This window comes from Staurois parvus, unplaced genomic scaffold (genome assembly GCF_062004578.1).
Source record: "Staurois parvus isolate SC_StPar_1 unplaced genomic scaffold, SC_StPar_1.0 ptg000031l, whole genome shotgun sequence".
Classification (NCBI taxonomy): domain Eukaryota; kingdom Metazoa; phylum Chordata; class Amphibia; order Anura; family Ranidae; genus Staurois; species Staurois parvus.
The window spans coordinates 10023360-10038089 of NW_028317827.1; the positions used below are offsets into that span (position 1 = coordinate 10023360).

Here is a 14730-nt window from a genome sequence, read left to right on the forward strand (position 1 = left end):
AATCCACTGAGCTGGCCAGAACCAACTTCTGAGGGAGTCTATTCCTCATTTTCACAGCTCTTACTGTGAAGAAACCTTTTTCGTGTTTGGAGATTAAATTTCTTTTCCTCCAGAAGTAGAGTACCCCCTTGTTCTCTGTGATGACCTCAGCGTGAATAGCTCTACACCGAGTTCACTATATGAACCACAGATGTATTTATACATGTTGGTCATATCGCCCCTTAATCTCCTCTTCTCAAGAGAGAATAAATTCAGTTTCCTCTAATCTTTCCTCATAGCTGAGCTCCTCCATGCCTCGTATCAGATTGGTTGCCCTTCTCTGTATTTTCTCCAGTTCCCCATTGTTCTTTTTGTGAATTGGTGCCCAAAACTGAACTGCATATTCCAGATGAGGTCTTACTAATGATTTGTACCGGGGTAATATGATATCTCTCTCTCTGGAGTCTATACCTCTTTTAATACAAGAGAGGATTTTGCTCGCTTTAGAAACCACAGCTTGGCATTGCATGCAATTATTAAGCTTGTGATCTACCAAAAACCCCAGATCCTTCTCCAACATTGATTCTCCCAGTTGTACCCCCCCCCCCCAGTATGCATGATGCATATCCTTAGCCCCCAAGTGCATCACCTTACATTTATCAACATTAAACCTCATTTGCCACATAGTTGTCCAATTAAACAGTGCATTGAGGTTGGCTTGTAAGTTGAAGACATCCTGTAAGGACGTTATTCCACTGCACAGCTTGGTGTCGTCTGCAAAGACTGAAATGGGATTTTTAATCCCAGACCCTATATCGTTATAGTTATCTTACTGGTAATAATGTTGATGTCTGGTTCCCAAGCAGGGTGGCTTCTATACCCCAGACGATCTCCATGGTCTCCTTGGCTTGTAGTGTAATGTGTCAAAAATGGAAATTGAAGCATCACACCACTGCTAAGTGTTAGTGCCTCGGTCTGAACCTGCAAATTCTGCTGTGCCTAGGGATCTCTTCTTGCTGAGCCATCTGAGATGCTGGACAGCACCTTTCTGATTTATTGGACAATGCCAATATCTTGCTCTTGTCACTCCAGATTCTGTCTGTATCTCTGCTACCACTCATTATCGATTTTTAGCTTGTTCCTCGACTATGCTCCTGCTTAATATCTACCTGCAACCACTTGTTACTGACCTTTAGCTTGTCTACTGACTACGCTTCTGCTATATCTGCTACTGGACCCCAGCTTGTTCATCTCCTGGTGGGGAAATTCTGAGAAACACAACCTGGTACTGACATGCAGCAAAACCCGTCTCTACTATCAAGATCTCTGACTTCACACCATAGGTGTGCCTGTGTCATCCGCCAGCTGGTCAGTGGAAGCCTCTATACTGCTATAGCTACTGCTCTTTGAGCCTGACCATGACACTAAGAGACCAAATACAATTTTATTCCATTAAAAGTCAGGGACAATCCACAGAGTAGCCAACATTTTTCTTGGGTCCAAAAACATCCCCTTCATCAGAGTTCATTTGGAAACAATGTAACTGGACTAGAAGTGAACTGGTCCTTTAATGGTGTGTCTCTCAGTGTGATCACAGTTCAAGGTTTTATCAGCAGCTGGTTAGGCAACCAAACCAGCTGTTGACAAGGGCAAGCTTATAATCACAATGAAAGAAATATCATTAAAACTCCAGTTCACTTCCAGTTGCATTGTTTTAAAGCCTGATGAAGGAGCTGTTTTGGACCACTGAAACATTTTGGCTATTCTTTTGATTGTCCCCTTGACTTTTTATTGAAATATAGTTGTATCTGGACCTCTTAGCACTGGTTTAGTGCTTCAATTTCCGTTTTCATAGCTATAAAAACCCAACTAACCTTTCCTATGCTATTTTGCCACATCTCTCCTGGCCTATAGCAACTTGACAGCCAGGCGGGACTTTTGTCGTTCTGGGTGGATGTCATATGTTGTCCTCCGGAACAGGGTGTGATCCACTGTACATAGCCGATGACTGATCAGTGTACTAGCCCGCTGCTGGTACCATGTGATTGCTGCTACCAATCACAGCAGATAACATGACAGTTGTAAACAATGAATGGCTTTGTATTCATGCCATTCATTGTTACAATTATGTTGTTAACTGTGATTGGTCACTGTGATTGGTGATTCGGGGGTATGGGAGGGGGGGATGGTAAGAAAAGGAAGTTATATATAAATAAATTAAATAAGGAGAAAAGATGGTTTTGATAATTATTTTAATAGAAATGTTGAAATGAATTGTATATGATGTGAAAAACTAATAAATATTTATTAAAAAAAACTGTGATTGGTCACATGGTACAGACAGAGCCAATCACAGCCAAATTTATTTGCACAATTACAGTATTTGCAAAATTTTAAAATAGAAATTAAGAAAAGCCAGCAGTGATTAAATAACACCAAAAGAAAGCTCTATTTGTGTGAAAAAAATGATAAAAATGTAGTTTGGGTATAGGGTGCTGTCGGTGGTTATGCAAGTGCATTTACTGTAATGCATCTCAATGGGCAAAAATACGCCGCAGCTGTGGCTCCTGGGTGCCACAAGACAAGAGTTTTTTTCCTCTGTACATCCATGCACCTAATGTATGGCCATGTGCAGGGGCCCTTTACAGCATTGTAGAATTTTCAAACAATGGCTTTCATTTTATTGAAACAATAACAAATAATGTATCACCAATAAAAGATACAGCAATCTGGTCACCCCAGCGCATTTGTTTATGACATTTATAAAATCAACTTACCTGATTTGAGGAGCACTATCATGACCACGAGTATGATGAGAAGGACCACTGCAGCTCCAGAAATTATGATTTTTAACGTCTGATTGAAAGAAAGAAAATCATATTGGAGACACAGTTAAGGAACCCCTACACAGTACAACCCAGTATGATCAGAAATATTCAGTATTATTGAATATAGGTAGTGATTTATATACTATTCAGTGTCCTGTTCACACAGTGCCCTCTTTATTAATCTGCATTTTTCATGAAAATAAAATCCTGTTATCTGTGTTCAGGCACTTCCAGTTATAGGGTGACAACGCTCTGTTCCTGTCACCTAATTATGCTCCTAGTTGTCACCTTGTCAACATAGACTTCAGATAGAGAGTACAAGTGGCAGTCTTAACACATATTAAGTAGCACAAAGTAGTATGAACAAAGCAAGACGTACTTTTTTCCAGCGCACTGAAATAATCTGCTGCCTCACACCATGCAGAGGCCAATAGAACTTAATGAAATGTCACTGTGTGACATTTCAATAAAGTTTGTTTTAAAAATTTAACACTGAGATGTGCTGCGATTGGTGAATTGGCCCTGCTATCATCTCACCAAAACCCACTGCACACCAGTGTGACATAGTGCCTGATGTCAATGTACTTTGAGACTGACCACCAGCACAACAGAGAGAGGGAATCCATCAGGCACACAGACAGTGATACAAACCTGGAAAAGGGGTGACCCACATCACAAGGTTTGGGTTTTAATTACATTTTAAAGACTAATTCCATCTTTTTCAACATGTTATATGTTATACCTGTACTGAGGATATAACATGGTGCAAATTGAGCCCCTTACCCCCTAAAAGCCCCCACCCACAGCCGCTGTCACTTTTGAATTTTATGTGGATGTGCAAGGCTCCACCCAAATAGCCACGTCATTCATTCACAGAGATCTAAGAACTACTTGGTTACATAGATGGTAAGGTTGAATAAAGACACCAGTCCATCCAGTTCAACCTGTGTGGGTCTCTATGTGTTTATGTCAATACCATTTCCCATATCCCTGTATATTGTGTTCACTAAGAAGCCCATCTAAGAATTTTTTAAACTCTCATCATTTCCAATTCACACAACTGATTGTGGAAGGGAGTTCCACATCTTAGCAAAACCTCCAAGAGAAAGCCTCAAGGTACCCAAACGTGTAACTACTAATAAGTAAACCGGGAGTCACTACACACTAAATTATGGAGAAACCGCAAGAAAAGATATGACTAGTTATGAACTCAACCAGAATGTGGGATTTGTTTATATGTACTGGTAATGCAAAAGCAATAATTCAAGATGAGCTAGTGGTCAATGGCGCCATCGACCACTAGCTCATCTTGAATTATTACTTTTGCATTACCAATACATATAAACAAATCCCACATTCTGGTTGAGTCCATAACCAGTCATATTTTTTCTTGCAGTTCCACATCTTACCACTCTAACAGCAAAGAACCCCCTATGCAGTTTAAGGCTGAATGAATGGACCAGGGGTGGACTGACAACTCATGGGGCCCCCGGGCAATAGGGGATCATGGGGCCCCTGTGTCCTTGCCCAAACTCAAAAAAGCCTATGAAAAAGGTACCAGGGGCATCTCATGGGGCCCCCTACTGACCCCGAGCCCTCAGGCAGTGCCCGAGTTTCCAAATGGTCAGTCCGCCCCTGGAATGGACTATATATCTCATCTGTCACCATGGCAGATGGACTTGTAGTTCTCAGTGGGGTTGATTTACTAAACCAATTACATGCAAGGAAAATTAAAAAGATACATTTTTGCTGTCACATGATTGGATGAAGGAAATCAGAAGAACAACTTCCATTCATTTACTAAGCTCTGGATCAACCCCAATGAAATATTGTTCACAACACTAGTAGTCCATTGACACTTCCTCCTGCTGTCTGTAAACTGAAAGTCTGTACCTTGGCACAATCAGGGAGCTGGAGGAAGAATCTCCAGGAGCCTGGCATAGCGCCAGCCATTCGCTGATCGCGGCAGGTTCAAAAAACAAAAGCACTTTTTTTTCCCTGCAAAAATATGTGTATTTGTTTTGGTTTTTTTTAAAGGTGGACGTAACCTTTAAAGCAAATTTGTTACATTTAGTATTGAATAAAGTAAATAGCAGAGCTGGAACTCTGTATGTGTTTGAATGCTGCAAATAAATGTTCAAAAATATATGTTACATCATTAATGTATTTCAGAACGCAAAAAAAAAATCTTGGCTCAAAGTCATGCTACTTAGTATACACTTAACTCCTGCATTTTCAAGTTCTCTTTTTCTCGGTCACATGTTCCCTTACTGGTTCTTTAATGTTTCCATAATACTGCATTATAAAATAGTAATACCTATAGTAAACCTTTAAAATATATTTCCTTAAAAAGGCCACTCACCCTCATGCTTGCTGGAGCTGTTGAAGGAGGACGAACTACCAGAACACTGCCAGAACATTCAGCCAGTGCCCTGAAAATTGACTGAAAAGTTTTCAGATTAAAAAGCAAAAAAAAAAAAAAAAGAAGAAATTGAAAACAGACTTTATGGGCGTTCTTTGCTTTGAAAGAACACTGGGCGGATCCAGACTATCGCAACTTTGTCCAGCGTAAACGTAACTACATCGCTGACACCAATATGTATCCTTCCCATGACTCAACAGTTTGATACACAACGATGCAAATGATTCAATCATTACCATATGTCTTCAGTCAAACCACCAGGGTTGAAGGCAATAAAATCAGCCGTCTAAAGCAATCTGAAAGAAACTGGAGAAAAACTCTGATTCATATCCTAAAGGGACTGAATTGTACAGAAGGGCAAAAGAAAAGACACGGTGCATCTAAGGCCATAGAACATGAGTTTGGAATATATAAATTACATATAGTGGCCTCAAAAGAACTATTTACATATAGAAAATATACAACACGTTTAAATACACTCAACTATTATACTGAAGGTGGACCTCTACTGGAGAACCATTAGGATAGCAAGGTTCTCTTCTTTCGCAGGTTTCTCTTTATTCTATAATCACTTGCCCTCCAGAGGATTTACCCCTCCTTCATGACCAGGCCATTTTTGTTGCGATACGGCGCTGCATTACTTTAACTGACAATTGCACGGTCATGCAACGCTGCACCCAAATTAAATTTACGTCCTTTTTTTCCCACAAATTGAGCTTTCTTTCGGTGGTATTATTTATTTATTTATTTCAGGTACTTATCTAGCGCCTTCCATTTACACAGCGCTTTACACATATATATTGTACATTCACATCAGTCCCTAACCCTCAAGGGGTGTACAATCTAAGGTCCCTAACTCACATTCATGTACAAGGGCCAATTTAGACAGGATCCAATTAACCTACCAGCATGTCTTTGGAGGGTGGGAGGAAACCAGAGTACCCAGAGGAAACCCACACAGGCACAGGGAGAGCATGCAAACTCCAGACAGGAGGTGCCATGGTTGGGATTCGAACCAACGACCCTACTACTGCCAGGCGGAAGTGCTAACCATTTAGCCACTGTGCTGCCCGTTAGCTTGCCTGTGTGTTTTTTATTTTTTGCGCTTTAAAAAAAAAAGATTTTGAAAAAAATTATTTTTGACTTTTTGCTATTAAACATGTCCAGTAAAAAAATTTAAAAAAATTAATTTTGTCATAAATTTAGGCCAAAATGTATTCTGCTGCATGTCTTTGCTAAAAAAAAAATCCAAATACATGTAAATTAATTGTTTCACATGAAAGTTATTGCATTCACAAATGGTGGTATATATACTGGGATTTTTTTTTTCAATTTTTACAAGTAATGGCGGCGATCAGCGACTTATAGCGGGACTGCAGCGGGCATTCTGACACCGGAGGGAAATGACTTGATGTTAAAAACTGACTAGGGGGAACTGACTTTGGTCCTAAATAAACACGCTGACCCTGTACTAATGGCACTGGGCAGGAAGGGGTTAATATGAGGCGCGATCTGAGTGCTGGGTATATTTTACTGTGGGGCGGTTTGTTTGTGCTTCACTGTAAGCACACTGCTTTGTATGGCTGAGCTGTGCACAGCCATGCAAAGCAGTGTGCATGAGCTGATATGGAGAACTGTTTTGTTTACAAACAGTTCTCCTCCCCATTGGAGATCCTCGGCAATCACCGGGCACCAGCGGGTAATCACTGGCTGGGACCCGGTGTTTGCCAGCTGCGGCTGCAAACGGCGGACCGGGTAGGGCACGCTCACGCCTTGCGCATGCCCCCTACCTAGAAATGCAAAATCACATATATGATTTTGCGCACCTGTGCCGCCTTGTAGCAGTATTTCTGCTATAGGGCGGTCGGAAGCTATTATTATTATAAACATGCCCATTGCGTTTAGTAGGACCGCACCACAACCACGTGCAATGCATGCATTTGCAGCACAGTAGTGTGGCATTAGCGGGTAAGATCAGGCGGTGAGGGAGTATTATAACACCTCCTGTCAAAAGCCCTCTATAAAGCGATCTAAGTGTTGTTTGCTCTTCAGAAGGCACTGCACTCTATAGAGTGTGACAGAGCCTTTAAAGTGTTACTAAACCCACAACCGTAAAATCAGTCTGTATATATGCAGTAAAGCATGCTTGTTATACTCACCATGGAACCTAAGGGGTTAATGCTTTGCATTGTGAAAAAAGGCTGTTTGATCCTGTCTTTTCTGATCCTCCCCTTCTTCCACAGTCCACAATCCATCTGCTGATAGTACAGAGCTCTAGGAGCCACTCTGTAAATGCTCAGTTTGGTGTATATTGCTAGAGAGTTTTTTTTTTTTCTTGAGATCACCACAGGGCATATCAGCACTGTCCAGACAGAAGGTCAGGGGTCCTGCAGCCTCATAGGACAATCAGGGGAGAATGAAAACTCCTCCTACAAGCTTTAACCAGTGCTCTTGTTATGGACCGACCGATGGTAGCCTCTAGCGCTACACAGACCGGGATTCCCCAGGAAGCGGAATCTAAGTCCCGAACCTGCTTGTTCACCAGAGCCCCTGGTGGTGGGGATGGACTTGGAGCAAGCCGAAACCAGGTCGTGGCCTCTGGGTGCAACCAGCTGTGGTAGAAGCACTTGCCGGTGGTACCTAGCAGGTGAGAGCCTGATGTGAGGAGGCGGAGTGAGCGAATTCAGATAGGCCAGGTCGGTAACGGTGGAGGCAGGACGGTACAAGCGGCAGGCAGGAGATTAGACGGGTCACGGTCCAGGTTCGGTAACAGGAGATCAAACGTACAGGATTAGACAGGAGAATGGTCAGACAAGCCAGGGATCAGAGCAGGAGACAGTCAATGGATCAGGGTCAGGCAGGGTCGGCAACAAGGCAATTTCTCAGGACACAGGATACAGGAAAAGACCATACGGCAACTTGAGCATATTTAGTGTCTGTTTAAAAAGGGCGCCCTGCACTCTCATTGGTGCCAGGCGTGCGTCCACGATCATGAGTGTGCATGCTCAACCGCCGTTGCCGTCACGGGGGCGCCCAGGTCCTAGTGCCCGCACGCGGTACAGTCCAGGGTTCCTGGCAGCTCAGCTGGACACTGATAGAAGTCACAAGACTGCTCTAACTGCTGATGAGAAAAGGTATTTAGCAGTTTATATTTAGTAAAATAATTGCATTTCCATGTTCTGTGTACTGTGGGAAACCAGATATAGTGAATGCAGGGACCGGGGTTTAGTAGCACTTTAAGGATATTGACCCGCTTTATTTGTCCTCTTTACAGTTATCAACAAAAGTGAAAGTAAAAGAAAATCCCAACTTCTGGGTTGTAACCACAACAGTAATAGAGGGGAAATATTCCAAAGAGGACACAAGTTGATGATTCTGGTGACAATCAGAGATTCTCTCACTTTTTAGAGATTTCCTCTCACTTCCTGTTTTGACTATGGGACAGGAAGTGAAGGGAAATATCCCCAATGTAAACAGATTAAAAATGAATGTAAACTGATGAAAACGGACGAAAACAAATGTAAACTGATGGAAAACGGTGTACAAGGATGAAAAACAGATGAAAATACTGATGTAAACTGATGAAAAGCGAAGGTAAACTTATTAAAAAACTGATCATAAACAGATGTAAAACAGATAAAAATGAATGTAAATGGACAAAAAATGGATGAAAACGGATGAAAACAGATGTAAACGGACAAAAATGGATGTAAACAAATGTAAACAGAAGAAAAAATGATGTAAACGGATGGAAAACTGACTAAAACTAATGTAAATTGACGAAAAACAGATGTACATGGATGAAAACGGCCAAAAACGCATGAAAATGGACAAACAAATGATGTAATTGGACAAAACTAGATGTAAACGGACAAAAACAGATGTAAATGGATGAAAACGGATGCAAACAAATGTAAACAGTCTAAAAATGAATGCAAACTGATGAAAACGGATGAAAACAAATGTAAACTGATGGAAAATGGATGTACAAGGATGAAAAATGGATGAAAAAATGATGTAAACTGATGAAAAACAAAGGTAAACTGGTTAAAAAAATTATGGAAAATGGATGAAAACAAATGTAAATGAATGAAAAATGGTGTAAATGGATGAAAACGGACAAAAACAGTTGTAAACGGATGAAAACAGACAAACAACTGATGTAAATGTAGACAAAACGTATGTAAACGGACAAAAACGTATGTAATTGAATGAAAACGGATACAAACATGTAAATAGACTAAAAATGAACGTAGACGGATGAAAACGGACGAAAATGAATGTAAACAGATGGAAAACGGATGTACAAGGATGAAAAACAGATGAAAAAACTGATGTAAACTGATGAAAAGCAAAGGTAAACTGATTAAAAAAACTGATCAAAAACAGATGTAAAACAGATCAAAACAAATGTAAATGGACAAAAAATGGATGACAACGGATGAAAAATGGATGAAAAACCTGATGTAAACTGATGAAAAATGGATGTAAACTGATAAAAAAACAGATATAAACTGATGAAAAAAGGATGTAAACTGATCCGTTTTTGCTTGGAAAAAACGTGACAACTGATGAGAAAAATGGAACGCCTGTGTGAAAGGGACCTAATTCACATTGACTTGCTTGCCCTGGACGTTATACTGCTTCCCAGCACAGGATGGGATCCTAGTCCATAGCAGCTATGAGGCAGAGTGACAGGTTCTCTTTACATCCCCATCTCTGTAGTGGAAGGCTGCTTGGAACTGGCAGATAACACCTCTGCTTGTGTCTGGAGCCTGCAGATAATTAATCAAACAGCTGCAACAGAGCAAATGTAGTATTATGTTGTAATTCCTAACATTTGTCCAGACGCTGGCAGACTCAGCAAGAGACAGGCTGCTTCATTTACTTAATGAGGTGCTCTGTATGTTCATATACATGTCACATGCAGGGGTGGACTGACAACTCATGGGGCCCCCGGGCAATAACGGATCATGGGGCCCCTGTGTCCTCGCCCACACCCAAAAAAGCCTATTAAAAAGCCAATGAAAGGTACCAGGGGCATCTCATGGGGCCCCCTACTGACCCCGGGCCCTCGGGCAGTGCCCAAGTTCCTGAATGGTCAGTCCGCCCCTGGTCACATGATTAATAAGAATACATAACGTGTCATATAGATTTGTAGTTAAAGTAGAATGAAAGGCAAAACAGTTTTTTTTTGCTTTGGATAGAGTGGTGAGGGATTAGAACACCTATTACGTTTTTATTGCTGTCTGTGCCCCCCTCTAAGGAGATTCACCCTCTCTATTTATCCTATTTACAATTTTCATCGAAAGTGAAAGTACAGGAAACCCCAAATTTTGGGTTATCCCCAGAAAAATAATAGAGGAGAAATTTTCCAATGGGGACACTAGTTCTGGTGATCTGGGGGTCCCCAAGGAATTCCCTTAATTTGGAGGGATTTCCTCTTACTTCCTGTTTTGGGTATGGGGCAGGAAGTGAAGAGAAATCCCTCCACTTTGATCCAGATGGCAAAAGTATACTGACCGGTTATAACTAGGGCTGCCACCTCATCCCTTTAAAACCAAACACATATGACTTAGTCTAGGTTCACACCTATGCGTTTTCTGCTGCAATTTGCAGAAACGCACTACAGGCCATTTAACTTGATTTCGTATGGGACACGTTCACATCGCCACGTTTTCACCCGGTGCGTTTTTTGGAAAGGGTTCAACATGATGCTGTGCGGCACGTCGCATGTGATTCACAAAGGAACCTTCAGCATTCCTGTGCAAATCACATGCAATTTCTGTGCGGTGTGATTGTAGCCATACATTTTGTACAGGTCAAATCGCACTGCATCTGCACTAAAAAAGTGCAGGACCCTTTTTAGTCCACACCATAATCGGATCACATGGGTGTTCACACTCATGCGATCCGATTCTGCACATAGCACTGCGAACTGAGTTCGTGGTCTCGTTAACTTAAAATGCACACCCGCAATGGTTCGTGTGAACAGGGCACGATTATGATGTGGTGCGGAAATCACACAGAAAACAGTGCAAATTCCGCACCGCATCAGTGTGAACCCAGGCTCGGGCACTTTTTTAAATGCAAAATGTTGCGTTTTTGGTTCTATAGACTGTGTAAATGTGCAAAAACGCACCGCAAAACGCACTGCAGAAATAGATCAAACGCAAACTGCATAGGTGTGAACCTAGCCTAACTCTAGGTTCACACTTAAGTGTTTTCTGCAGAGTTTTGTGTTTTGCTTAAACGCAGTACAGTCCATTTAACATGATTTCCTATTGGACAGGTTCACATCTTTGCGTTTTCACCCGGTGCGGTTTTTGGAAAGGGTCAGGGACTTTTTTGAACGCAAAACGTTATGTTTTTGGTTCTATAGACTTCAATGGGAACGCTGCAAAAAAGCATATATTGCGTTTTTTCTGCATTTTTGCCGTGTTTTTTATGTGTTTTGTGTTTAAAATCTGCCTAGCAACAAGAAAAAAAAAGCAAAAATGCATCAAAAATGCAAGTGCAAAAACGCAAATGCACTGCAGAAACAGATAAAACGCAAACTGCACAGGTTCTGAGGCTAATTTAGGGCAGATAAGGCACTGGGTGAGTTTATTGACCACCTTAATCAGCCACAGAACCTGTGTCTCTCCCTTACTCTATCCAAAATGAAAAAAAAAACAAAAAACTTTGTGCCTCTAGTTCTACTTTAAAGTTACTGAAAACCAAAACCTATTTTATTCGTTTTCCAACTCTCAGCCTTTTTATTTTTGCAGAAAAAAAAATTCCTTTAAGTAAAAGCAATGTCTATATTGTTTCAATATTCTTTACAATTCGGTGTCATGTGTCACTGCTATAGATGATTCTGCCAAGATGACCTCAGAGGTTGAGTATGAGCTTCAGAATCCAACATTCCCAAGTAGTTTTCTTTGGGTGGATGGAAATCACTGGTATAACATTGTATTAGTGCTGTCTAGGGATATTATGACGTGTGCTTAAAAATCTTTTGTAGCTTTGGAATTTTAGGTGACAAATTAGTGATGCACTGATATATTGAATCCCAACCACAGCACCACACCTGCCTGGAGTTTGCACGTTCTCCCTGTGCCTGCGTGGGTTTCCTCCGGGTACTCCAGTTTCCTCCCACACTTAAAAGACACGCTGGTAGGTTAATTGGCTCCTCTCTAAATTGGCCCTAGTATGTGTATGTATGAATGTGAGTTAGGGACCTTAGATTGTATGTTCCTTGAGGATTAGGGACTGATGTTAATGTACAATGTATATGTAAAGCGCTGCGTAAATTGACAGCGCTATACAGTATAAGTACCTATAATAAAATATCGGCTGCCAAAAATTTTGGGCCAAAAATAGGGTTATCGGCGTTTTGCAAATAGAAAAAAAAGGTGCTGATAATGTTAATTGACTTCAATGCAAAATCACATCCCATTGACTTCAATGCAAAATCGCGTCCCGTTGACTTCAATGCAAAATCATGTCCCATTGACTTCAATGCAAAAATGCCCTCTATTGACTTCAATGCAAAATTGCATCCCATTAACTTCCATGCAAATATGTGCCCCCATTGACTTCAGTGCAGAAATTCCCCCTATTTTTGGTTTTGGTCCAAAATTTTCATTTCGGTGTACCACTAAAAATGTATGTATTATTGAAGCGCACACCCACATAGGGGCTGCTGGAAACAGACAGGTTCTACCTAGGTAGTACAGAAGCCACCACTCACACCAGCACATCAGCAATTAAATCTCAGCTTAGGGGATGTCTTTTTAGAATTTATTGTAGCAGAACTTTAAGACGAGGAGAGTTTGGGGTAACGGGATACTCCAAAATAGGGGTGCCAAACTCAATTTCATTGCGGGCAACATGAGTATTATGGTTGCCCTCAAAGGGCCGGTTGTATCTGTAAGACTAGATGTCCAGAGAACCCCCCCTTACATCAGATGTCAAGAGATCCCCCCACCATCAGAAGCCAAGTTCCCCATCCTCCTTACACCACTGTGCACTCCCTTACCTTGTGCTGCTGTAAGGGAAGAAGCTGGGGTTGAAGCTGGAAAACGGAAAGTGCAGGATCTGGAGGAGGACCAGAGGAGAGCTGGAGTCAGCTGCCGGAGTTTGCCGAATGCTGAGATCAGGGGAGGCAGAGAAGAGGGGGTGCTGCAGCTCCACAGAGAGGTGCTGGATCTGTAGGAGGAGTTCTGTCCTCCTCTTTCCTGCCATCTGCTGAGACAAGGTGGGGGCAGAGACGAGGGGGATGCCACAGCTGCAAGAGAGGTGACCAGACCACAAGAAATGGCCTGGCAGGGCTGGATTTGGACCACGGGCTTTGTGTTTGACAGATGTGCTCCAAAACATTCAGCAACAGCACCGGAGGACAAACTTCTCTCTTGTCTCTCAATATCCATTATCTGGGGGTAGGAGGGAATGGTAGGAAAGTCTAAGTCCCCCCATCTGCAGACCACAGGGCAATCTCCGGCCACCGATCCCTTCTGGCACTTGCATACCTAACAGTCCCCAGCAAGATCTTTACAGTCTGCTACCCAGCCTCCACCTCCACAGGTAGATCTATCATGAGGAATACAACAAACTCCAGACCAGGACTCTGAAGCAGTGTCCTTCAGCAGGTATGCCTTCTCAGCAATTCTCCTAAGGCCCAAATTCTAGTTTCTTGTCTCGGTGATGCTTCACCTAGGGGCAACAGCCCCAGGAGTACTGGAACCCCCTCTGACAATGAAAGAACAATCTATTCAGGCATCCTGACTATTTATCTCCTCCCTAGGCACCTTCTGGATGACCCTTCCAGGGATTGGCCAGGGTATGATAAATATTCAGCTGATCATCTGAATATACCTCCCTATGCTCTGGAAGCTTCTTCCAGAGGCAGGGGGAAGCAATCAAACTCTCAGCTCAGGAACCCTGAGCAGACCTAAATAATCAACAACCACTCCACTCACTACAGTAGAGCCAAACTAACACCTAACTGGAAGCAACCCTCCACTCACTATAGTGGAGCCAAGAACAAAATGTACCTATTTGGGAAGGCACTACACCATTAAGATTGCAGTGCACAAAAAATAGAAAGATAATGTCAGGAATGGACTCACCATTAGTGGTGGGACTCATCTGCCATGTGGGCTGCAGTACCAGCGGGTGCTCTCAGCAACCAGAAGCTCACTCCTGCAGTCAGCGATCACCTGAGGCTGATTGCAGGAGGTGTATTTAAGGAATGGCCAGACCTGCAGTCAGTGCCTTGGTGTATGTTTCCAATGAGCCCCTGTACCTGCATTCTGTCTGCTTCCTGCCTGATTTCACCTTGATCCTGACTCTGAATGAACGCCGCCTGTCCAGACCCCGGCTATTCCTGACCACTCTCCAGCCTGCTCCTTTGGTACCTTGTTTGCCTGATTGTTCCTGACCCGGCCCATCTGACTACGCTCTGCCTGCTCCTTTGTGTCTTGTCTGCTCGATGGTTCCTGACCTGGCCTGCCTGAC

At 42.4% G+C, this 14730-nt stretch overlaps 1 protein-coding gene across 1 annotated transcript in view; it reads right to left on the reverse strand.

The window, feature by feature from the left end:
- Positions 1-5276, reverse strand: part of LOC149470805 (prolyl endopeptidase FAP-like) — a 166851-nt gene extending 161575 nt beyond the window's left edge. Inside the window, exons 1-2 of the mRNA XM_089660049.1 lie at positions 5170-5276; positions 2757-2835 (exon numbers count right to left, since the gene is read on the reverse strand). Of these exons, the coding sequence (XP_089516175.1) occupies positions 2757-2835; positions 5170-5175 (85 nt within the window). The 5' untranslated portion in view covers positions 5176-5276. The remainder of the gene's footprint in view (positions 1-2756; positions 2836-5169) is intronic.
- Positions 5277-14730: the final 9454 nt, after the last annotated feature.